Source organism: Muntiacus reevesi, chromosome 2, assembly GCF_963930625.1.
Source record: "Muntiacus reevesi chromosome 2, mMunRee1.1, whole genome shotgun sequence".
NCBI classification, from domain to species: domain Eukaryota; kingdom Metazoa; phylum Chordata; class Mammalia; order Artiodactyla; family Cervidae; genus Muntiacus; species Muntiacus reevesi.
Window position 1 is genome coordinate 192,399,243 of NC_089250.1, and position 25,899 is coordinate 192,425,141.

At 41.3% G+C, this 25,899-nt stretch overlaps 1 protein-coding gene across 5 annotated transcripts in view; it reads right to left on the minus strand.

Annotated features, from left to right (window-relative positions):
• The window catches only part of PARN (poly(A)-specific ribonuclease), a 174,374-nt gene that overhangs the window by 133,446 nt on the left and 15,029 nt on the right, over positions 1-25,899 (minus strand). For 4 of the 5 annotated variants that reach the window (XM_065924369.1, XM_065924372.1, XM_065924371.1 and 1 more), the window contains 10 exons: positions 21,430-21,595; positions 20,331-20,396; positions 19,253-19,291; positions 17,859-17,901; positions 16,648-16,728; positions 13,927-13,983; positions 8,240-8,317; positions 4,007-4,050; positions 2,833-2,875; positions 2,069-2,144 (listed from right to left, as the gene is read on the minus strand). In XM_065924369.1, coding sequence (XP_065780441.1) covers positions 2,069-2,144; positions 2,833-2,875; positions 4,007-4,050; positions 8,240-8,317; positions 13,927-13,983; positions 16,648-16,728; positions 17,859-17,901; positions 19,253-19,291; positions 20,331-20,396; positions 21,430-21,595 — 693 coding nt within the window. The remainder of the gene's footprint in view (positions 1-2,068; positions 2,145-2,832; positions 2,876-4,006; positions 4,051-8,239; positions 8,318-13,926; positions 13,984-16,647; positions 16,729-17,858; positions 17,902-19,252; positions 19,292-20,330; positions 20,397-21,429; positions 21,596-25,899) is intronic. The other variant, XM_065924370.1, reaches the window with a different exon arrangement.

A 25,899-nucleotide genomic window follows, 5' to 3' on the forward strand; every position in this document is an offset into this window, starting at 1 on the left:
AAAGCTATCTCCTTCTTAATTCTCTCCACACAAGACCTTGAGATAACAGAGTCACTGAAAATGAGGGCTTTGGTCTGGACTACAGAAGTGTCTTGGTTACATTATCAAAGACTCAGCTGCAGGCCTCCCGACTGCACGCTGTTGGATGCTATTCACAACCATGCATAACTCACTCTTGTGACCATGACTCCTCCTCTGATTGGGACGCAAGGGGTATTTCAGAGCAGTTGTCCCCAATCTTTTTGGCATCAGGGACCAGTTTTGTGAAAGACAAATTTTCCATGGGGGTGAAGGTGGTTTGGGGATGATTCAGGCATATTACATTTATTGTGCACTTTATTTCTATTATTATTAAATCAGCACCACCCCAGGTCATCAGGCATTAGATCCTGGAGGGTGGGGACCTCAGAGCAATGGCTAAGAGTATGGCCCCCAGCGTCCACTGTCTGAGTTTGAATCTCTGCTCCATCACTTAGCTGCTACGTGATCTTGGACACGTTTCCCCCTCTGGGCCTCTACCATGGTAGAAGGGCAATGACAATCAGAGCCCCCTTGTTAGGCTTTCGTGAGGATCAAATGAGCTCACTTAAGTAAAGCTCTCATGCCACGTTTGGTACATGGTAAACACTCTGTAATTGTTATCTGACAATACTCCAGCTCACCCTCCCCCAAAGCCAAAGATTCCCGTCAAGGTTGGCAGCTCAAGTCAATAGTGTCCTTCACTATGTCTCCGAGCTCACAGATACAAAGATGGAAAGCACCACCAAGTCCAAAAACAGAGCAGAATTTGCTGTAATGCTGCCCTTGCAAACACGGCACATCTTCACGGGAGAGACCGTTTTATGACATGCCTCTCTGGTCACAGTGATATTCACAGACGCTCAGAGAATGAGGTTTGCTGAACCTGCTTTAGACTAAACTCTCCATACTGGAATATTACATGGAAATAACAGGATAAAACTGTGATTCATAAATAGTTATTTCCTAGAACCATTTTCTAAGTGAGTATCAAAAATGTTACAACAGAATCAAAAGCATGAGTGGAAATTAACAATGAAAAAGCTATAATTGTTTTTATATCAATACAATGCTCTTTAAGCAAGAATTCTTTAACATCAGTAAGTATCAAATATTCGATTTTAAGCTTAAAAAAAAAAACAAAACTCTTTTAATGTGATAGCCAACTAAGTCATGGCCTCTACCACCAGCTGAAACACTTATTTCCAAAATCAATTATTTCCATTATACTGCCCATTATATTGTTAGAGGAAAGGTCTAGGTTTTCTCCCCCCACCCTTTTCTTAATTCCTTTTATGAACTATTCCAGAAAGGGAAGCAAATAACTGGCTTCTTGGCTGCTTTAGTACCTTCCATGGTCAATTTCTGAGCCATCAGCCCTGTTGTCAATTTCTCAGGAAGCTGCAGGCTATGTCTAATGGGATGTTAATTACGATAGGAGCAGCATGACTAAGGCCAACAGGAACCAAGGAAGTAACTAACACCTGGAAGGTTCACCAAACACATGGGTGGAACCATGGCCGGATATGGCAAACATTTCCACCCCAGAGAAACATCCCTCCCGTCTCTGGTTTTCCTCACCACTGCTGTCCCGTGCCTAAGCTACCTCTGAAGGAGGCAGAGGTGGAGCCCCCTCCTTCCTCATCTGTAAACCCAGTTCTTGGGCTTTCCTGAGACAAAAACTATATTTTCACTCTACCTCTGACAATTAATCACCAGCTCTTTGCCTTCGCTTAAACCAAAAGGAAGACCCATAAAGTTTGGGGACAATTCCAAGCACTAAGAAACAAAAAGTCCTTAAGATGCCATTGCTAAACTTCTCAATGAACAGGCTACCCAATCCTACCCATGCAAAGTAGAGTTAGGATTAGAAGACCATCTTTATTCAGAAAACAGCAACTCAACCAAGGGTATGAGCAAGTTAATTCAGCCAAAATTTATAAATGTACAATATATTTAGTTTCTAGAATAGTTTTACCTTTCTTCCATAATAGACATCCATAATTATCATTGAGAGTGTGGAGCTTTCTAGGATCATTTATATTCTTACCAACTTTAGGAGGGTTGAAAGGTGTCTCTTTCAACCGCTTTTCCAATTCTGCAAGGGATGTGTTGTTAATGATATCCTGCAAACCAGGAAACACAGGGAGGAGCTGTCATCATCTCAGAACAATATTTACTAGAGATTCATGAACAATCAGGACCAAAAAAACCAAAAAAAAGTATCTACTACTGCCCCCTTGTGTTCTTTAAAGAAACACAGGAGTCCTTTTCAATGTAAGAGAGAAGCCACAAGTTTAATTTCCACCATATGGGAAGTACAGCCATATGAAAAGTTTTTATAGATGTGTTAAGTATCTACAGACCTTTGGCCAGAAAGCTATACTGTTCTGGCATTCATTTCACTCAGCCATATAAAGTCACTTCAGAAAGAAGCAAATGATTATATTTTTACCTGAATTCTCTTGATTAGACTATATACCCAAAATATGTAAAATAAGGAAAAGGAAAGAGTGCATGCATCTGTAATCTATTCAAAAATTCATTATATGTTTTAACATTAAAAATTTACATTCAGAAGGAAAAAACCCCCACAATTCCACTACCCAAAGACAACTGCCATTCACATTTGGCGTATTTATTTCTAGTCTTTCCTCAATTTCTTTTTTATCTTTCGGAGAACAAAAGGTGGTTAAGGGGAAGGTGTATTGGAAAATGACATTCATTAATTGACCAGAATTCTAAAGCTGCAAGCAGCAATCTGGAAAATTTCAAACTATAATTTATCAATAATAGTTCTGATTTTTAAAATACCTTAAAAGGTTGTGTACTGGCCATCAATTTTGTGTCCAAGAGCCTAAAAACAGAAGAATTTTTAAAAAAGGTAAACAATGGATAGCAATGTTCAAAATGTACTTTACTCCAATGAATAATAGTGGATGGGGGCATTAGGCACATCAGCCATCTGCATCTCCACTACGTCAGACTGTGGATGAGGTCCCCTCATCCGGGCACCTCACCACAAGGCTGTGGGGAAGCCCTCAGCCAGAGCGCAAGTTCTAGAGGGCATGGGCTTGCACTGACATCGGGGTAAGTCAAACATCCTTACGTGTCTGCACGTGGTTCAAACACTGCTGCAGGGCTGACGCTCCCAAGCTCTTATCCTCCCCTACCACTATTCAGATCTGCACAACGTAATATCCTAGAGGGTCAAAAACCGCATTTGCAGTCTCATACAACTGTTATTTCTCACTACTCTGCCTCAGAGATTACAATAGAAAAAAAAGAGACACACACACACATACACACACACTCGTATGAAAATACTCTTTCCTCTCACATAAATATGAATACTGCAGATAATTGGACAGAAACAGTCTGGCTGAAAGAGCAAGTGCTCCAAGTCCTCTGCAGACAGGTCCTCGGATAGAGACTCTCGCTCTGAGGGCTCCACGTGGCTGACGTGGGAGCTATGAGAACACACCATACTCACCACGGCCAACACCAACAGGCTGAGGCGCTGACAGTGTTGAGAAAAAGGAGTTCTCTAGCCAGACAGTTTTTGACCAACGACAGAGTACTCTCAACATATCCAACTCTATCCAACTATACATTCAACCGTCTTCAATACTCAACTGAATACTTCACTGTGACAAGGTTCACCCAACAGACAAGACAGGGAAGCGCCAACTCAAGCAGACCTCACAGGTCCCTCAGACAGTGGGAGGCAGGATGAGAAAAAAAGCAGCTGCTGTGCATTTTCACCCTCGGGTCAAATTCTGATTTTTACATTTTAACAACAAACAGCATCAACATTTGTAAAAGCAAACCATCAGCAAGGTGGAGCTATTAAGCCATTTTCCAGCTTATGCAAACTGAACTGCGACCATGATCTAATAGTTTTAATAAATTACTGTATACCTGTGTGTAATTACGGATGCCCTGACGGCTGTTTTAAACCAAAGGCAAATCCTCAAAGAAAGCTTACCTGGGGAAAACACATGTTGTCATCTCCTTAAATTCATTTAAGTCCTAAAAAACAAGAATGTGACCTGTTATGATTTTACTGGTATATTTGCAATATTTAAAACAAATATTTCAAGTCCCATGGTTCTCTTCTCAAACCATGATACCAACACAGGCCCTTGAAGCTAAAGTGTCAGGCCCATTTCTCACTAATATCTAAAAATTTTGGCAATTCCTCACTGATTGGGAATCATACGACCTGATATTAAAATTCTGCATAAACAAAACAGATGTATGAGCATTTCACGGCTGAAACAGAAGAGTTCGGGAAAAGGGTTTCTATTATATGTAGAAAACTATCAGTAATACTTCTATTACACAACTCACCGCAAAGTGAGACATGTAGAGTTATTTAAATAAAATGGTTCACAGTATCTTGTGATAAAGCATAATGGACAAGAATGCGAAAAGGAATATTTATGTTTAACGGAGTCACTTCGCTGTACCGCAGAAATGAACACACTACAAATCAACTGTACTTCAATAAAGTCCTTAAAAAAATAAAATAAAGTGGTTCATGCAGGAAATGAACATACTGTAAATTGGATCATACTTTTAATGGAAACACCATTGAAATATTGGTTAAAATGGCCACTAAAACACAGACTTTCCAATACACATGATTCTTGCTTTAACTACTTGGAAAATTGCTTAAGTGGCACCAATAGCAAATGCCTAAATTAGGCAATTCATTTCCCAAGTTTATTTGATCAGGAAGTCTAGAGCTGGAATGAGATTGCTCTCATTTTGAATTAACTTATTTATATACATAATTGCCATACTGCACTGCCTACTCATACTCCTGACCCACTGTGACTACAGTTCTCTTCAGCATTATTCATGCTTCACAGGAAACTGCCATTTCCCATTAGCTTTTCGAGCCTGTAAATACAGTCTGTATTTAGCTAACTTGAAGTATTTACCAGCTTTTCAATGGCTATCGTTGAATTAATGAACAATACATGAATAAGCCGTTTCAGTGCTAAGTCAAACAAAAAGACAATAAAGAGTGTAATCTCTCAGTTTAGAAAGTCTCACAAGCAAGAAAAAAATTAGAATTATGGCCAGTTCCAGGGTCAGCATATAGCAAGGTAGACCAATGCCTTCTAAAAGGTCATGCTGAATGAAGTAGCAAGACTTTTAAGAAAAGACTCTTCCCCTAAAAACCTGCCCCCAAATATAGATTCTTTAGTGCACTTTTAAATACAACATTTGGTAACAGTGTATGTAAAAGTTCTATCATGCTAATTAGGCTTTTTCCTTTACTGTCATCACTTCTTCCAAAGGTGGATAGAAGAAAACCATTTTCTCCTTCTGACAATGACAGAACACAAAGAAGTTACATAACATACTCAGGCCTTAGTAATAAAGCAAGGGATAAAAGCACTTACCCTAACCCACCTTCTACTTTGCAATAAATCATATTCTCTTTCCAGTAGAATTTGATTGAAAACTAGCTACATGCAAGATAACATTTATTAAGTCCTTACATACAAAGGCTATGCTAGGCATTTAGACACAGATAATAAAAAGGTCACACTCCCTGTCCAAGGAGGGAATCACTTAGAGAGAAAAGTGGAATAAGATGTAAAGGCAAAATTTATGCAACAGAAGAGGTACACGGTTCTCTGGCAGTTCAGAGAAAGGAAAGATCACTCTTGGGCAAGGCAGCAAGCAGGGAAAAGGTGTACACCCAAAGAGGCATACACTGGACCTGGGTAAGATGGGTAAAGCCGTAAATAGCAAACACTGAGAAAAGCCAGAGGAAATTCAAGTTGAAGGATTTCATATACCAAAAATTACAGACATGCAAAAGCACACAACGTTTTCTGGGGGTTGAAAAATGAGCCAGTCTGGCTGGGAGGAAGGACAAAAATGGGTCCAGACTACACAAGAAGGTTGGGCCAGATCACAGAAGGCTTGATAATGCCAAGCTAAAAAGAATCAACTGTATAGAAAAACAAAGAACATGGGATTAACTCAGAATTTAACTCAGGGTCAGTGATGTGGACAGAGCCATACATCAGGAGATTACAAAGCTGACACAGTTGGAAGACACTCATTTGTTAAATCAGTACTTAATGCCTGTTACAAGCCAAGCTCTGTTTGGTGTTTGAAACACCTATAAACACAGCATTAAATACACTTTCCTTACAGATAACTTCACTGCTCTAAAGGTCAAAAAGCCGTGAGAAAGGCTACTACTATTCAGTCAATAAGGAGTGACAGCTCTGAAATTAACATTAGCCCTTTAGATTTACACAATGCAAATTCACACCCATCATGTTTGTTTTGAGACTCACAACTATGATGCCTTTGAGTCCCTGAGGGTGATGCAGTTTTTATGAAAAGCAACGACAATCTTAAGGTCGCAGAAATAGGAACAGGCTTCCCAACAGACCTGCTGTATTCAGTGTTGGAATTTTCCAAAGAAAAGTAATCAAGATGCTGAAGGAACGATGCATTGTGAGTAACGTGAAGTAACTGAGGCTTTGCAGATGTATAAATGATACTGAACTCTAAAGTAGGTAGTATCCAATCCAGAAGCCATAAAAGATGAATCTGGTGGTATACGCAGACACAGCAGTAGAAAATGGACTTGCGGACAGGGCGGGGGAAGAAGAGGGTAGGAAGAATTGAGTAGCGCTGACATATATACACCACCATGTGCAAAACAGCTAGCTCGTGGGAAGCTGCTACGTAACACAGGGAGCCCAGCTTGGTGCTCTGTGATGACCTAGAGGGATAGGGTTGGGGGAGGGAAGAGAGGCTCAAGAGGGAGGGAATATATATATATAATTATAGCTGATTCGAGTTGTTGTATGGCAGAAACCAACACAATATTGAAAAGCAATTATCTTCCAATTAAAAAAAAATCTGGCAGTGTAATAGTTTAAACCAGAGGCTGGAAAACCACGGTCTGCAGGCCAAATCTGGCCTATCACCTATTTTTAAATAAAATTTTTCTGGGACAAAGTCATACCCATTTGTTGACACACTGCATTCTACAGCAGTTTTCAGGTGACAATGACAATCTTAAGAGTCCTGACAAAGACTAGTCAGCCTGGAAAGTCCCAAATATTTTACTATCTGACCCTTTATAGAAAAAGTTTGCCAACCTCTGTTTAAAGGATGGGCTGAAGGTTAAAGTGAGGCAGGGAATCCTGCCTGGAGTTTGCCAACTTCAGATGAGGAATAAGGCTACTTGCTACTTGAAATGGAAAGAATCCAGATGTGAGAGGCAGCCTGGAGACATAACTGCCAGGATTTTCTAACTGGCCAGATCTGGGGGACAGAGGAAGAGCCAAAACGGATGTTAAAAACCATGTTGGTGACTGGGTAACATTTACAGTAAAGCAATCAGGAGAAAGAACGGGTTTGGAGACAGAAGGAGAGAAAGGTTACGTTAAGTTGCACACCCTGTTTGCGACACATGAATTTTAAACCCCACTCATTCTGAAAGCTACCCAGGTAGAGACGTGCGGGGTCAGCGTAAACTGTGACTGGATCTGAGGAGAGATGCCAGTTGGAGAGGAAGATGTCGGTGTCTTCAACTGAAGTTCTAGAAGGTGGGTGAGATCACCAAAGGACAGAAAACACGGGGAGTAAATGAAGGAGAGGCACTGCAGTGATGAGCGGCAGTAAGATGAGGCCCTAGGCAGTCAGGGAGTGAAGAGGAGGAGACAGAGAGAAGCCCTTCTCCCGGACTTTGTGCTGTGGTGTCCTGAGATCGCACGGCTCCAAGAGTCCCAAAACACCTAGGTCCACAGAGAATCTAAGGGTTACCTTGCAAGAGGCAACCAAGACTTCTACACAACCTGATCCAGTCTACAGACCTCTAGCACCACTACCCACCCCCGCCCCCCCACCCCTACCCCAGCCACCACTGCTTCAGCGCCTTGCTATGGCTCACGTTAGCAGTATCAAGCCTAAAGACCACATCTGCGGCTCAGCAAACCCTGCTCAGCACTAACTGAGCAAACAAACCTCCAGCATCAAGACAAAACAAATGTTTAACCTCGCTCCAGCAATGGCAGATGTCCGAAGATCCTTTAAAATCTCTTCAAAAATATTCAACCAAGTGCAGGAGACTGTCCCTCGCGGACAGGTGCAGACAAGGGAAAGGCACCCCACAAAGAACACTTTCTCAGTATTGAAGACGAGAATTTTTAACACAGGCTGACAAGTCACTCACCGCGGGCAGAGGGCAGTAGAACTGATGAACCGTGTGCATGACATCCAAGAGCATGTTGTGTCCAATGACAAGCTTCCCCTGAAAAAAGTCAAGGTTAGGAAAGACTCCTCGGTGCAAAATTGTATCAGGGCTTTTTATTGAAGAGCTCAAAAAAACAGAAAATGCTAAGTATCTTGAAATGTATGGCTTGGTTCCATGAGGATTTTGTACTAAACTTACTTTTTGACACTAAGGGGGAAAAAATGTATAAAGATATGCAAATAAAGAAATTTGGGCTGGCTTCATTCCTCTTCTGGTATAAAATCCAGAATGCAAAGTAAAAGCTCCAAATGACTTTGATTTCATTGATCTTTTTCTCTGATTTTATTAATTTTCTACCCAAAATAATCAGAAGTAGTAAAATTTTTACTAACACAAGAATCAGAAGTAGCAAAATTTTTATTAAAGAGCTCAAAAATGTAACTGAAAATGCTAGATACCTTGAACTGTCAAATAATTTGTGAACAAACTCTAAATATCTATTTCAGAAATGTATTCTTCAAAACAACTCACTTATGTTCAAAAGACACACTCATAACAATGCTAAAAGGTAAAAATAACTAACTTTATTAAGTAGAATGTTTTCATTTCCTTCATCATGTATGTCAAATTCCACAGGGCTTGTTTCAAAATATTGTTTCCAATGAAATTCACTACTCTTCAATCAACAAGGTACAATATATGTGCAATAAATTAGTCCATTTTGATAAAAATTAAACTGCAAAAATGAAACATCAATTTAGATTTAGCTAACCAGGTGACAGCATTTTTAACATAAAGCATCTGGAGCTTTTCTCTACGTCCCAGTGGACCTTCAGAGCAATACTCCTTGACTCACAAAGGTAAGCATAATCCTCTGAAATAAATAATTCTATACAAAATCTCCCAAATCCAACAGACGAGCTATCCTCTCAGCTCAGTGTGTGGGCCATTCTGAATATCTATACAGTGCTAAGATACCAAGTATTGATCGAAACCACAGAGAAGGAAGAAACCCAAAATGGAAGCCCTAAAAGATAAACCTAACTGTATTATAAATGAAGCCCTCAACCATACTGAAGGTGGTTGGGAAGAACAGAAGTAACATCAACAAAGCAGATAACAAGAAGTGCAATTCCCAGTGTTGGAGGGAAAAAAGTTACAAAGAAGAAGAGAGAGTAGGTTAAAAGTAGGTTAAAAGTAAACCCTGTGGTACTGGACTAGAATCTGTCGTATATCAGTATAAATTCATTTTTTAAAATATGCATTTAAGTCAGACACGGAAATATCAGCGTGTGTGAACATGCGTGGCCACATACATGTATCACTCTCAGCTCTGTGCAGGGAGGGGAACTAGTAGTAGTCCACAGCAGCCCAGCGCCAGAACTTGGTTTCTAAAAGGAACCCGGGCTCCTTGGAGAAGTCATTGATTCTAGAGCTGAGGAAAGGAAGATACACGATGAGTGTGGATTATCTTGTGACGTCAGAAAGTAAGGAGGTGCTCAGAAAAGGAAGGGGCTTGTTACAGGGGAGCCAGCCTGAAGAAGCACCAATGGCCCACGTGGTACCATCCGAGCAACAAAATAAATGATAAGAACACTAGATTAAAATCTGTAGAGGGACCTCCCTCATGGTCCAGGGCTTAGGAATCCACCTATCAATGCAGGGGACACGGTTCCATCGCTGGCCCAGGAAGACCCCACAGGCTGTGGGGCAGCTAGCCCGTGTGCCACAGCGTCAGAAGCCTGCATCTCTAGGGCCCATGCTCCACAACAAGAGAAGCCACTGCACCGCGAAGCCGGGCACCGCAACCAGAGAAAAGTAGGCCCTGCTCCACTGCCAACTAAAGCCCACAGGCGGCAGTGAGGACTCAGCACAGCCAGAAATAAATAAATACATAATGTTTTTAAATTAAGAGATAAATCTATACAATGGGGACTTCCCTGGTGGTCAAGAGGTTAAGAATCCACCTTCCAATGCAGGGGATGTTAGTTCGATCTCTAACCAGGGAACTAAGATCCTACATGCCTTGGAGCAACTCATCCCGCAAGCCCCAACTACTAAGCCTGTGTGCCACAGCTAGAGAGCCTGCACGCTGCAACTAAGACCTGCTGCAGCCAAATACATAAATTGTTTAAAGATATGTAGAATGAAATAAGTTTCTCTGAGTCTAAAAAAAGAAAAAAAAGGATTAACAGAAGGGGAGCAGGGGCAGCTCTTCTAGATTTCCAGAAACAAATGGAGAAAGAGAGGGAAACACAAACTCGCCCCTAGAATACCACAGTAATGACGACTGCAGGCAAGATCCACCAACAGATGCTATGTCACTGGCAAAAGCTCAAGAAAAAACAGGGTTTTCAGCACCTCAAAATATCGCCCCCAATATATTTATTAACTACAAAAGGGAAAACAGCAACTCTACAGTGCACCACTTGAACTGAGTGATGGGGGTCAACGTCATGAACCATCATTTCTGTGGTCTGCCTGCCAAAACTGTGTCTTCAATCCTACATGAGAAAAGATCTAACAAATCCAAACCAAGAGACATCTGACACAATTACAATCAATACTCTTTAAAAACATCAAGGTTATAAAAGACAAAGTAAACTACAGACTGCAGAAGACTAAGGAGAAATAACAAGTAAACACAATGTGGGATCCTAGATAGAACCATCAATAGAAAAAGGACTTAGAGGAAAACAGGTTAAATTCAAGTTATTGTACCAACACTAATTTCATGGTTCTGCAACTGTGTGGTTATACAAGACAGTAACATCAGGTGTCGCCAGGTGACGGGCGTATAAAAATCCTCTACCAGTTTTGCAACTTTTCTGTGGGTGAAAAATTAATACGAATTTTTTTTAAAACTAGAGAAAACAGATTCGTTACTAAGAATGACAGAGAAAGAATCTGGTCTAATACAGAGTGTTTACTTGTTCACTGGCTATACAGAGCTCAACTATGTTAGTAGTTTTAAAGTATCTGACTTAAATTTTAAATGTTTGGATCACTAATAAACAGGGCTAAATTTTTATCACAGTATGCTCTGTGACATGCACTACGAATGGTCCCCAACTTGCCATGAATCCCTCTGCAGAAGAGGGACCACAGAGAGGAAAAATAAATAAAGTCACAGCTGGCTAAAGGATCTGAATTGTTTGTACAAGGCAAACAAATGCCCCCATCTTGGAAAAGCCCCCTAAATCATCATACTGGTTATGGGAGCTCAAAGCCAACTGCTGCCCCACATTTGTTTCAGGGACAGCTTCAGTCAATCCACCACTGCTCTGAAGACGGCTGGTTAAGTGTGTATAATGTAAGCAAACACGACCAGAAACTCCCCTCTGCTTCTGTGTGGGTGTGTGTGCCTCTCGGTCATGTCCAACTCTTTGTGACCTCATAGACTGCAGCGCACCAGGCTCCTCTGTCGGTGGAATATACCAGGCAAGAATACTGGAGTGGGTTGCCATTCCCTTCTCCAAGAGATCTTTCTAATCCAGGGATCAAACCCAAGACTTCTGCATTACAGGCAGATTCTTTACCACTGAGCCACCAGGGAAGCCCTCTCTGCTTCTCTGGATACACGCAATCTTGTTGCTGTTGATCAGTCATATCCTGACTTTTTGGACTGCAGCACATCAGCTTCCCTGTCCCCCACCATCTTGTGGAGTTCACCCAAGTTAATATCCATTGAATCAGTGATGCCATCTGACCATCTCATCCTCTGTCACCCTCTTCTCCTTCTGCCTTAAATCTTTCCCAGCATCAGGGTCTTTTCCAATGAGTCGGCTCTTCGCATCAGGTGGCCCAAGTTTTGGAGCTTCGGTTTCTGCATCAATCTTTCCAATGAATATTCAGGACTGATTTCCTTTAGTTTAGGACTGACTGCTTTGATCTCCTTGCAGTCCAAGGCACTCACAAGAGTGTTCTCTGCACCACCACAGTTTAAAAGCATCAATTCTTCAGTGCTCAGCGTTTTTTATGATCCAACTCTCACATCCATACATGACTAGTAGAAAAACTGTAACTTTGACTATATGGATCTTTGTTGGCAAAGTGATGTCTCTGCTTTTTAATACGCTATCTAGGTTTGTCACAGCATTTCTTCCAAGGAGCAAGTGTCTTTTAATTTCATGGCTGCAGTCACCACCTGTAGTGATTTTGGAGCCCAAGAAAAAGTCTGTCATTGTTTCCATTGTTTCCCCATCTATTTGCCATGAAGTGATGGACCAGATGCCATGATCTTAGTTTTTTTAAATGTTGAGTTCTAAACTAGCTTTTTGCTACTTCTCAAGAGACCCACACCTTTGTTTTTCTCCAGGCTCATCCCTGGTTCTATTCTGTTCCAGTAACATCATTTACTTGAAAGAGCTCCTGAGGAGCCAGCCCTTCTCTCTCTCAAGGTCTAAGTTCTATTTACCTCTTGCCAGGGCCAGTGGCTGCCTCCCCAAAAATGCTCCTGTGTGACAAGGTTGCACCTACTGTTGAGACAACCACGGACTCCTGAAGCACCGCCTCCAAGCTTCCCCAATGCAGGGCTCAGCATTTAAGGGACAAGATGACTCCTCCAGGGAGACAATTCCTTCTCCCTAGGCCAGCTACTCAAGGACAAGGAAGTCCCAGACTCCAGGAAGTTTAGCATCAGGCAAGCAGTGTGACTTGGATGGGTAACTCAACAGAACAACCAGCAGCAAGACCCAGTTTCTCTGTGCAAGATGGGCGTGCTTCTTTTCTTAAAGGATGTAAGAAACAAGGGAAAATATCTACTATATCTATCACAGAACCCTCTAGCACATTTACATAAAGAGTTGACACATTTTTTAAATGCATCAAATGTTATCAAGATATAATTAATTCAGGGCTTCTCTGGGGTAGTGGTAAAGAATCTGCCTGCCAATACAGAAGACACAGGTTCAATCCCTGGCCTAGGAAGATCCCACATGCTGGGGAGCAACTAAGCCCGTGTGCCACAACCATCAAGCCTGTGCTCTAGAGCCCAGGAGATGCAACTACTGAGCCCATGTGCCATGACTACTGAGGCCCACGTCCTCTGGAGCCTGTGCTCCACAACAAGAGAAGTCACCGCAATGAGAAGCCCACGCGCCGCAACTAGAGAGTAGCACCTATTCGCCGAAACTAGAGAAAAGCCCTCATGGCAACAAAGATCCAGCACAGCCAAAATAAATAAATAAATAAAATTATTTGAAAAACAAAGATACGAGATTCAATTAAGTGGAAGAATTCAACACAATTATTTTTATCCTCTAGATTTCTTTTAATGAAGGAATACAAGGTTTCAAACACTGGATTATTTCTCCTCATATTCTTTAGTTTGCTATTCTGCTTCTTGTTGGTTTTGAGAATAATAAATATCTCAATATCTCCATAAAAGTTTCATGGAGCCACATAAGGCCATCACAGTATAATCCTCTTCCGCATTTTAATAGAAATGCTTTCTTCAAAATGGTTTGGATGTAATTCAGCAATTACGATGTCACACTGAGCACATTATGACAACAAGCTATCTTTATGAAGTTCTAACTTCTCCCTCCAGACCAGCAAAACATTCTAACATCAAAGTGACCAGATGATGGATTTGCAATGATAACTTGGCATTTCACAGTAAATGTTATGTTCAGGAAATTAAGGATAAAGTGTGTTTCACTTACCGAATTAGCAATGGCATGAATGACTCTAGAAAACCCCACAGCATCATTCAGTTCTTCCTAATTTAAAAACAAAGCAAAACACCAACTATTGAAATATATATGTCCCTTATTTGAATGAGTTCTTTATTGAATCTAGGCAAAAAGAAAAAAAAAAAACCAGAGGCTGAAATTTTACACCCAGTTAGATGACTTTTGTTTCACATGCTTTGAGTCCATCACCCCCAAACAACTGTGTTGGAAATGATTTCTGCATGTACCATTTTTCTGTTCTGAGAGAGGGGTGAGCAAGTGGCAAACTATTCACTAGTTACTAAGATAACAGTGCTAGGGTATACCCATCACTTCCAATCAACTGTTGAAATTTCCACATCCCTCAAGCTGCCTTGAGGGGCTTCCTGGTGGCTCAGCAGTAAAGAATCCATCTGCCAATGCAGGAGACATGGGCTCAACCCCTGGGTCAGAAAGATCCCCTACAGGAAGAAATGGCAACCCACTCCAGTATTCTTGCCTGGGTAATCCCATGGACAGAGGAACCTGGTGGGCTATATATAGTCCATAGGGTTGCAGAGTCCAATACAACTTAAGGACTAAACGAGAAGTTGCCTTATAAACAGGGACTTTTAAAAGCTGCCACCTGCTGGCCAAATCAATACTGCATTCCATTCTGAGAACCACTCAGACCAACTGTTAAATCAAGAATTCCCTGATTTTTTTTTTCCAGAGTGAGTGCTTAGTTGCTTAGTCGTGTCAGACTCTTTTTGACCCCATGAACTGTAGCCCACCAGATTCCTCTGTCCATGGGATTCTCCAGGCAAGAATACTGAATACTGGAGTGGGTTGCCATTCTCTTCTCCAGGGGATCTTCCCAACCCAAGGATCAAACCCAGGTCCTCCTGCGCTACAGGAGGATTCTTTACCAACTGAGCCACCAGGGAAGCCCCCTCCCCCCGTCTTTTTTCCTGGTCAAATGCATTTCTATAAAATTTTTATAGCATCACACTGAGATGCATTCCCACTCAGCTTCTTCTCTCCTGTTTTCTTCATTACGGTGCTTAAACAGACAATTTCTTTCCTATCTTGAAATCCTTTCCTTAACTCTAAACTTTAGAGAACCATTCTCCTCCTCCTTGTCTCTTCACAGCTAAATTACTTAATGACTCTTCTCCTGGGATGTCCCTGGTCCAGGGGTTAAGACTGTGCTTCCATTCCAACAGGCATGGGTTCTATTCCTGGTCAGGGAACTAAGATCCTGCATGCTGTGTGGCATGGTCAAAAATTTAAATTAAAAAAAAAAGTTCACTAGGCCCAGTTTAACTCCCAGGAACCTCCAAGCCCCCTGCTCTCCCACTTCACCCTCACTGAAATGTTTACCTCCTTAAACTACTCTTGAGTCTGAAAAGCACTGGGGGTTTTGTGGAGAAACTGGAACACTTGTACTTTGTTGGTGGGAATGTAAAGTGGTACAGTCACGTGGGAAATGGCATGGTAGTCCCTCAAAAAATTAAAAATAGAATTATCATATGATTCAGCATTTCCACTCCTGGGTATATGCCCCAAAGAACTGAAAGCAAGGACTCAAGAGAGTCCTTGACGACCATGTTCAGAGCAGCTTTAGTCCCAAGAACCAAAAGACAGAAGCAACACAAGAGTCCATAAACAGATAAAGGGACAAACATAATGTGGTATATAGAATATTATTCAGATTTTAAAAAGAAAGGAAATTGTGATGCATGCCACAATAAAGATGAACCCGAAATGCCATTACACTAAATGAACAAAGCCAGTAACAGAAAGACAAATATTATCCCGATTCCACTTATGTGAGGCATTGAGAGGAGTCAAATTCATAGACAGAAGGTAGAACAGTGGGTACCAGAGGCTGGGGGATGGGAGGAGTGGGAAGTTATTAGTTAATGGGTATAGCATTTCAATTTGGGGGGATAAAAATAGTTCTGGAGATGGATGGTGGTGATGGTTGTAGGACAACATGAATGTACTTAACAGTACAGAACTGAACACTTCAAAATGGCAAAGATGGTAAATTTCATGTTACATATTTTACCAGAATTAAATTTTTTAAAACAGTATTTTTTTTAAGGAAAAAAAAAAAAAAAACCTATTCCCAAAGCTAGCCCCTCTGGAGGAGGGCATGGCAAGCCACTCCAGTATTCTTGCCTGGAGAATTCCATGGACAGAGGAGCTGTCCAAAGAGTTGGACATGAAAGACAGCTTAACACTTCCACTTCACTTTCTCCTGTTTAAGGTCACTGATGTCTCTTAGCTGGTTACTCTTCAGCTTAACTCATCTTCCTGCTCGAAACCATTCTCCAGAGGACAACCAGAGTGAGGTTCCAACGTAACTACGAGCATGCATCTGTAGGCCCATATCGTCTCAACTTTGTTTTAGGAAAACTAGTTAACCGGGCCTGAATTTAGCCACAGTGAGATCACTTAATGGGGCGAGTTGCTCAGTGACACAAAGTCTGAATGATAACCACTACCTCTTGCTCTGAGATGGCTTCACGGAGGTGAAGACAGTCCACCGCAATGCCACCCTCACTTTGCCGGCTACGTCTAAATATCTACCCTCATTCTCTTTCAGGTTTTGCTATGAATTCAATTCTTCTATGGGAGAAAATGATTCACTAAATTGAAACCAACACAGGCTCTACAATTCTGTTGGCATTTCTCACCCAAAGAAAATGAGTGTAGTTCAATCACCTGTTCCTTAGCGTGTTTCTGCTGCTCTCTCCTTCTGCGTTCTTCTTCATCTACTTTGCTGATAACAATATATCGCTCTTTCTAAAAGACATAAAGCAGATGTTCAATTTTCTGGAAGCTACCTGACCCTCCTCACCCTCCTGAAATTCAGGTTCTGCCACCATTAGAAGTTATAATTTTTTATCAGTGCACAGTCTTTCAGGGGAAAAACACATTCAAAGTTATCTTGAAATGCCACCAAAGTTGAGTTGTTGCTTTACAAACTAGAACTCGTCTCCATGTTTCCACGACATTTTCCTACGATTTATTAATTCACCCCAACAGAGTCAATTATAAATATCAAGAGACTGAGAGAGTAAGACACTCCATAATGGACACTAAGATGTTGTATTTGAACATGGATTTCAAAATAGTTGGTTTTAAAATAAAAATTCTATGTAACCCATATAAATTTAAATCATTATACTATATACCTAAAACTAATACTGTAAGTTCACCATATCTCAATTTTTAAAATTTCTATATCATATCTTATTAACATAAGAGAAAAATCCTGGATTTTCCAGTAACTTGTCGGGTTTCTAGCATCTTCTTTCTCACACTGCATTCTGGATCAAACACCACAAAATCTCCTGTGTCAAAGTTTGAGATTTATCTTCTAGCAAGATTTAATACATAATCTCTTACTTAATTATACATCTCACTTAAGAACAAGAACCAAATTCTAAAATTCTATAGTTCCATCAAAGGAACCCACCATCAGCCCAACATTACCCATTTCAGTTCTATCACTGCTCTCTGGGAATACATGATGACAGCATGCTGATGCCCCAGATTCTAAAACCTAATTTTAGTGGCCCATGTAACAAGAAGCAATTACTCCATGAGTACCATGCATACCAGCTTTCTGTGATGATGAGAACATGTATTAACATTTGCACGCTCTCAAGTTTACAAAGTTCAGTTCCATCTACTACTTTTTAAAAAGCTGTGAGACAGTAGAGCTCATCATTACCATGCTCATGAATGGATTTTCAAATGAGGAAACTGAAGCTGGCAGCGGGGAAATGACTTGTCCAATGTCAACCAGCTCATACGTATGGGAGTCAACTCTGATTTTCAACTTCTTGATCTGAATGCACTTTGTATTTGATTATTGTGGCACTGGTTCAGTGCATTTAATGGTGGCCCTGGATAAGCCTTGGGGTTACCTTTTCAGTTTCTAAAGTCTCAACATGAATGCCTTTGGGATACCTAAAGAAAAGAAAGAAAACGTGCTTATCAGTAGATGAGATAATGACAGCTAAGACCCTAAAGTACTTTTAAAACAACTACATAGCTATAATTTCATTACATCAGTTTTATTAAGTATGCAATAAATATTACTACAAGGAAGACTGTAGAGTAAGCCTATTCCATAATATTTCAGTTTCCAAATGTTTCCCTATCTCTGCTCTTAGAATACAGCAATGTATCTCATTTCAAATAAAGTTTTTAGGACTTAGGCAGTTTCTGAAATGTCAGGCATCACATAATACAGTCAACACACTACCTCACAGTCAAATCTTGCTTCTAAATGTCACAATGCTTACTTCCTAAGTGAAATTTTGAAGGTCTCTTTGGATGGTTTGGGGCACACACAGGGGAGGTTTGAGATGAGTAACTCTGTGGTAAGCTTGCACAGTAGTTGGCATCTGCCAAGGAGAGGAATCTGGAATCCATGGGGAGTATGTTGCAAGGATAACATGAGAGGAAAGGAGCCTGATCAAATAATAATGGCCCTTTTCCTGGTCTGGTCAAAGTAAATTCTGGCAGATTCTAATGAAAGAACAAGAACCCCAAACAAAGTCAAGTGCAAACATCCATCTCTCCAATCCTGACCTTCAACTGCTAAGTTAAAAGAGATTCACTTGAAAATATAACTAAACTAATGGAAACACCTCCAGGAAAAAACACATACAAAATTTTGGATATTATTTCAGGAGATTCACAGGCCTCCTGAAACCCACCCATGGTCTAATCCTTGCTTTAGAAAAAGCATTCACCTTTCATTTAATCTACTTTATTTCAGTATTTCTTATAAACAGCAAAAGTATGAAATTAAAAATTTTGTGTACAATGCTACTGAAATATAGTAAAGAAGGCAGCCTAATATAATTAAATATTTTAAGCTGCATAAATTAAATGACAAGAATCTAAGTAAAAATTATCCTGTTTCAAAAAAGAAAAACAAAGAGCATTCACCTGAGTATTTCCCAGGTCTTAAAGCCAAATCTTTATTATATACCTTCAAAGATACTACATATACCTTCATATACCTTCAAATAATATTTCAATTTAGGATATGCCAAATTGATCATTAAAAGAAAACTGTAAAGCCTTTATAGCAGCTACTAAGAAGCAAGAGCAAATAAATTAAGCGGGTATTTAACTTAAGAAATTGGGGGGAAAACAGTAACAAAATGAAGCACTGCCCAAGAACACAGTATGGTCAAGTCACCAAAACCAGCAGAACATCAAAAATGAAATAAAGGTTAAAAAACTGCTTTTAATTTTTTAATCCTGGGTCCCTCACAGAGCCCTCATGTATAATATAAACACTTACTTCCAGCTCAAAGTCTGATAAATCAGTTTTCTTTGGAACCTATGAAAACAAATGAAAAGGTATTAATTTGCAATCATTGAAGGAAAATTCAAACTGACCAAGCACTGGTTGGGAAAGACCACATAAGTTTTAAAAGAGGCTTCATTAGAAGTGACAGTTAACATGCAAAAAAGAACAGAGAGGATGCTTGAGGTGGGAGGATTCCTCACCACTTTTCTTCATCAAAATGCTCTTTACTGGGACTTCCCTGGTGGTCCAGTGCTTAAGAATCCACTTTTCAATAACTAAGATCCTATATGCCAAGGGGCAATTCAGTCCACACACCACACAAGCTGCGAGACAAGACCGTGTGCCACAACTGTGTCACGACACAGCCTAATTAATGAACTGAACATGAAAGTGAAAGTCGCTCCGTCATGTCCAACTCTTTGCGACCCCATGGAACGGTTCATGGAATTCTCCAGGCCAGAATACTGAAGGAGCCATTCCCTTCTCCAAGAGAACTAGTGAATTGAAAATGCTCTTTATCACTACTATTATTATACTGCCTTTATAAAAGAGGCAGAAGTCCTTATCGAACCAAAATATTACCTCCTGTGGCTGTATGAAAAGAATTTTAAGTAGACAGATGCATTAAAACACTTCTGTGAAGCTAGTCACAAAGGAGAAGGAAGGAAAGCAGGCTGTTTCAGTTACTGACTCTTTGAAACACCGATGCTTTTTACTGAAGAGAGAAATGAAAAGGACAGAAATAGCCTAACAATGGACTCTGCTCTTCCGAAGTCTTTCTGTATGAAGCACACATCAAGGCTACAATAATTACGCCACTCTTGAGCATGTCTTAAAGCAAAGGTGCACAAGTTTTCTTCCCTCCAGGACAGGACAAAGCACTCATTCAGTGTCTCAATATACCATGGTCCCCACTGTGTTAACGCTAAAGTTAGTGCCGAAATCTTGGGAACATACCTATAATAAAAAGACTATTTATGAATGTTTTTAAGAGACCAAGAAGAGCACATGCCAGAAATCATCTACCTTTCCCAAAAAAGAACAAGTGAAAGTATTCAAGGCAACTGACCCAGTACATGGCTCTAAGTCCAAGTTCTTGTTCTCTTCACTTTGTAATAAATCTTCTATTTTCTTTCTGAAGAATTAGAATAAAAACACGACCATCAGCATCATTAAGGAACAAAGTCATCAATCAACAGAACCACCATACTCAAAAGAAGTAACACAGGACAATGTAATTTTACCAAATCATAACTTTTTAGTTCAGTAAGGCTTAAAATACTTTACTTTGGCAGATTCTTTTTGTCATTGTTATTAATGAGTTAGTGACAACTTCTCAAGGATTCATTGATACAAGTGATTTACATTTTTACTTTCCTAGTCAAGTAGTTTTGTTGTTCAGTTGCCACATCTGTTGTTCAGTCGCCAAGTCATGTCCAACTCTTCTCGACAACATGGACTGCAGCATGCCAGGCTTCCCTCTCCCTCACCATCTCTCAGAGTTTGCCCAAGTTCATGTCCATTGAATCAGTAATGCCATTCAATCATCTCATCCTCTGTCACCCTCTTCTCCTTCTACCTTCAATCTTTCCCAACATCAGGGTCTTTTCCAATCAGTCAGCAGTTATACTGATAACTAAACTAAGCAAAACCAGATGCTCCTCCTGTGGCACATTTGCTTGTCAGAAACTTCACCACAACAGAAAAAAAAACACAGATATGTTGCAATATCTGGATGGGCCTCTGCCTTAGGGGGAACAGTGGCTGTGAGGCCTGTGGTCCACACAAGAGGTCTGCCCCCTTGCCAAGGCAGTCTCAGGCCTGGTGACACATGGCAATTCTGCGCACGGTACACAGAACTCCATTTACAATTGACAGCAGATGGTTGGATGGCATCACCAACTCAATGGACATGAGTCTGAGCTAACTTCAGGAGACAGTGAAAGACAGAAAAGCCTGGCATGCTGCAGTCCATGGGGTCACAGACACAACTCAGCGATTGAACAACAACATATAACACAAACTCAGGTATGCCACAATTAAATCCTGCCCTCACATCACCCTTCTGTGTGCGCTGTGTGCGGGTATCACAAGCCTGAGATACAGGCATCAATCCTGCCCCAAGACACACGTCTCATCGCACATCTGGTTTCAGTTTAGGAACTTACACCACTTGGTCAATAAACTTCTTCTGATCATCAGGAATTGTCACGGGACACTTTGAAGTGTTAGGAGACGTGTAGGACAGAGCACCTGCGCCGTTGGACTGCGAACGCTTCTCATCATACTGCTCTCTTAACTGTCTTTCTTCTTCCTGATTTAAGTATGGAATTCCTGAACAGAATTTTTAAAAGCGTGCATTAGCAGAAGTCACTGTTTATCATAAAAAATTTTGTAACAAACCACAGAGTCTAAAATATTTGGGAAAGACCATATTTGACTACAGCTCAAAAAAAAATCAATGGAAACAGCAAGTGATTTTGAAATGTATGTGTCTTATTTCATTCACTCCATGTGTTCATTCGTTCATTCATCTCTCATAAACTGTGATTTGGCATGTACACTGTGCCAGGAACCGTGCCAGGTGCCAGTGAGCTAATGATGAACAAGGTAGATGCGTCCTGCTCTGTAGTGAAGGGAACCACCTTAGGACGACCAGAGAAGGCCACTGGGCGGGAGGACCCAAAAGGTGAGCATGGATCAGACACGCAGGAACTGGGGGAAGAGTATTTCAGGCAGGGAACAGGCATAAATGCCCAGAGGACAGAAATGGCTTGGACTGTTCCAGAAACAGTTCCAGAAAAGGAAGCTGTAAGCAGGAGAATGGAGTAATGTCAGGCTGCAGAGGATGGGGCAGGATTACACGGGCCCTTAGAGGCCACGGTAAGAATTTACTTATTCTAAGGACAACGGGATGCTGTTGGAAGGTTTTAAGCACAATAATCACATTATCTGCTCCATATTTCATGTACTTTTTAAAAATTATTTACTTATTTATTTTTGGCTGCACTGGGTCTTTGCTGCTGCGCACGGGCTTTCTCCAGTTGCAGACAGCAGGGGCTACTCTCTAGCTATGGCGGGCACAGGCTCCAGAGCTCACTCAGGTTCAGTGGCTGTGATGTACGGGCTAGCTGCCCTACTGCATATGGAATCTTCCTGGACCAGGGATCAAACCCATGTGCATTGCAAGACAGATTCTTAACCACTAGACCAGCACGGAAGCCCTGCTCTATGTTTTTAAAAGACCATCTGGACTTCTATGAGAACTGAAGTAGGGAGGTCAGCCTGAAGGAACTGTCCACTGTGGTTGTCCAGGCAGGAGATAACCGCTTAGATCAGAAATCAGTACACCTTTCCTTAAAGAGACAAACAATAAACATTTTAGGCTTATGGGCCATATGGCGATCTCTATGGCAACATGAGATCTCAACATCTTTGTAACATGAAAACAGCCATACACAGTGGGTAAATAAATGAACATAGTTGTCCTAATAAAGCCAAAAGCTACCTCCTGGACATATTAAATCATCTAGGGATGTACATATAAATGAAGAGCTACAAATAAAAGGCTAAAGCTTAGGAGAAAGGTGTTGAGATACAAATTCAGGTGTCATCAGGATGAAGGGGGCATTATAAGTCATGGGACAGTTAACAAACTGTGGAACCAATGATGAAGTTAGAAAATCATCATTTGTCAGCAATAATAACTGTCTCAAGCAAGACTCATCAGTGGATGCTAAACCTAATTGAAGAAGTCTGATCAACATTACAAACACCAAAAGCTGCACAACAATATGCATGTACTTAATACTAGCCAACTGTATACTTAGAAATGGTTAACAGATGATGTACTGTACGTGTGTTTTTCTAAAAGTAAACAGAAAAGCTATAATCATCAGTAACTCGGCTCACTGGTGTCACATTCTCCTGATATGATGTACTGAGCAGCACACATCTGCAGTGTCTCTGCCCGAGACGAATGGATGCCTCTGGACTTGGCTGCTGCTACTGCTGCTGCTAAATCGCTTCAGTCGTGTCCGACTCTGTGCGACCGCATAGATGGCGGCCCACCAGGCTCCCCCGCCCCTGGGATTCTCCAGGCAAGAACACTGGAGTGGGTTGCCATTTCCTTCTCCAACGCATGCAAGTGAAAAGTCAAAGTGAAGTCGCTCGGTCATGTCCGACTCTTAGCGACCCCATGGACTGTAGCCTACCAGGCTCCTCCGTCCATGGGATTCTTCAGGCAAAAGTACTGGACTTGGCTGAGGAAACATCAAAAAAGTCCCAATTGAGGGGCATGCCATAAACTAGCCTCCGCTACAAAATACTGTCAAGGTACTCAAATCAAAGACAGACTGAGAAATTGTTCTGGAATGTAAAAGAGCAAAGAGATATGACAGCTTAAATGCAGCATGTAAGCCCAGACTGAATCTGGATGGGAAGAAGTTGTTTTTCTCTTTTACTCTAAGTAGCAAAACTTATATACGTTAGGTTTGTAAATGAGGTAACAGACTAGAGCAACGTCCATTTCCTAATTTGGATTACTGTACTGTGTAAGAGAAGGTACTTGTTTTTAGGAAAATGCACACTGAAGTAGTTAGAATAAAGAAATGTCATGTTTGGAACTTACTCTAAAATGGTTTGGGGGGAAAAAATTATACACAAGCATGTAATGAGAGAAAGGATGACAAGGCAAACAGTATAATGCCAACATTCAGGAAACTGGAGGAATTCTCTGAGGTATTTTGGCAACATTTATAAAGCCTGAGATTATTTTAAAATAAGAATTTAATAATAAAAAGTAAATAAAACCATGGAATATATGAGACTAACATTGAAGCCAGAGGAGACGAAAAAGAGTCAGTCAGAATGTGGAGGAGTCCAGAGGGAGGCAGGAGGAAAAGCACAGAACGAAGAGTCTGAAAGCCTGGGGACAGTGTCCAGGGGAGGAGGGAGCAATCGACCTGCTCAAATTCCGCCAAAGGCGGAGTGAGGACAAAGAAGGATCCACAAGGTGTGAAATCCTGGCAGTCTGACCCGACCTCAAGTCCAAGGAGGGCTGCGGACAGCAAACGGGCTCTGGTGGGTAAAGAGAAAACTAGAGGGAAGAGGCAGGAATGGCAAGCACAAACCCCTCATTCAAGATGCTTTCCTCCGAGTGGGAGCATCGAAGGCCAGAAGTGACGCTGGGGATGTGGAATCAAGTGAGGGGCGGGTGTGCTTGGTCAGTGTTATTCTGAGACAGGGAGATCCCCACGGGTGTGATTCATCTTCACGTGCCACCTACTCCTTTGGTGGTCAGGTGAAATCTACAGGCCCTACCTCAAAATGGCGTTTTCAAATGCATAAAATAAAATACACAAGATTATAAAGGAAGGTAATTATATTGAAATAGTTATCAAAGAACTTTTTTTTATATCTATGATATAGTAATGTAAGATACCAGCTTCCTGGTCAACACATTAAATAAGAAGACCTAACGGCAGGCACTTCCCCACTGGTCCTAAGACTCTGCGCTCCCAATGTAGGGGGCCCAGGTTCAATCCTTAGTCAGGGAACTAGATCTGGCATGCCATAACTGAGAGTTCACATGCTGCAACAAAGATCGAAGATTCCAAGCGCTGCAACTAAGACCTGGTGCAGCCAGATAAGTAAATTAAATACATAAATATTTTTTTTAAAAGACCTAATGGCAGGTGAAATAACGATGGTAATTTCAAAGTACTGATGAAGGTAAACAATATTCAAGATATCTGCCACAACAAAAATGCCATTTGAAGATACCTAGGATTTCACTGAGGACAAACTTCCTGCTACTGCTAAGGTGGCTGGGTTGTCGCCTACATTCCTAACAGAAGAAATGAACAAATTCAGTTCAAGGTTAGACAAAATATACATGTCAACTCATCACCACCTTCCCCAGATTCACAGACTCTGGAACTCATTCTATAGCAAGAAAGCGGCCTCTGGACTAGATTAAGGAGCTCTACACTAAAAGAAGAAGAAGGCAATGGCCTCCCACTCCAGTACTCTTGCCTGGAAAATCCCATGGATGGAGGAGCCTGGTGGGCTGCAGTCCATGGGGTCACGAAGAGTCAGACACAACTGAGCAACTTCACTTTCACTTTTCACTTTCATGAATTGGAGAAGGAAACGGCAACCCACTCCAGTGTTCTTGCCTGGAGAATCCCAGGGATGGGGCAGCCTGTTGGGCTGCCATCTATGTAGTCACACAGAGTCGGACACGACTGACGTGACTTAGCAGCAGCAGCAGCAGCACTAAAAGAATGTTTACAAAGGTTGATGGAATGATCAGCAGAAAAGGGAAAACATCCAGCAGACAGAGGGCAAACTGGAAGAGCCAGTGCCTGACACAGACGGAGGGACTAGCCTTCTAAGGAACACCTGTGAAAAGGCTGAGCCCAGGCTCGGCGGGGAGACCTGTGGGTCTGGTGGTAAGAACACAAACTGGCTCTTGCCTGCTGGCTTCTATTTTCATTGAGTCATGACCAGCAGCTGAGAGGGAGGCCTGGAGAGAGATGGTAAAAATACTGATAACGTAGAAAGTCGGAAAGGGAATTTCTAAGTCAGAAAACTAGGATTTCTGAGCATGATGGAGTCCTTACTTGATGCTTGTG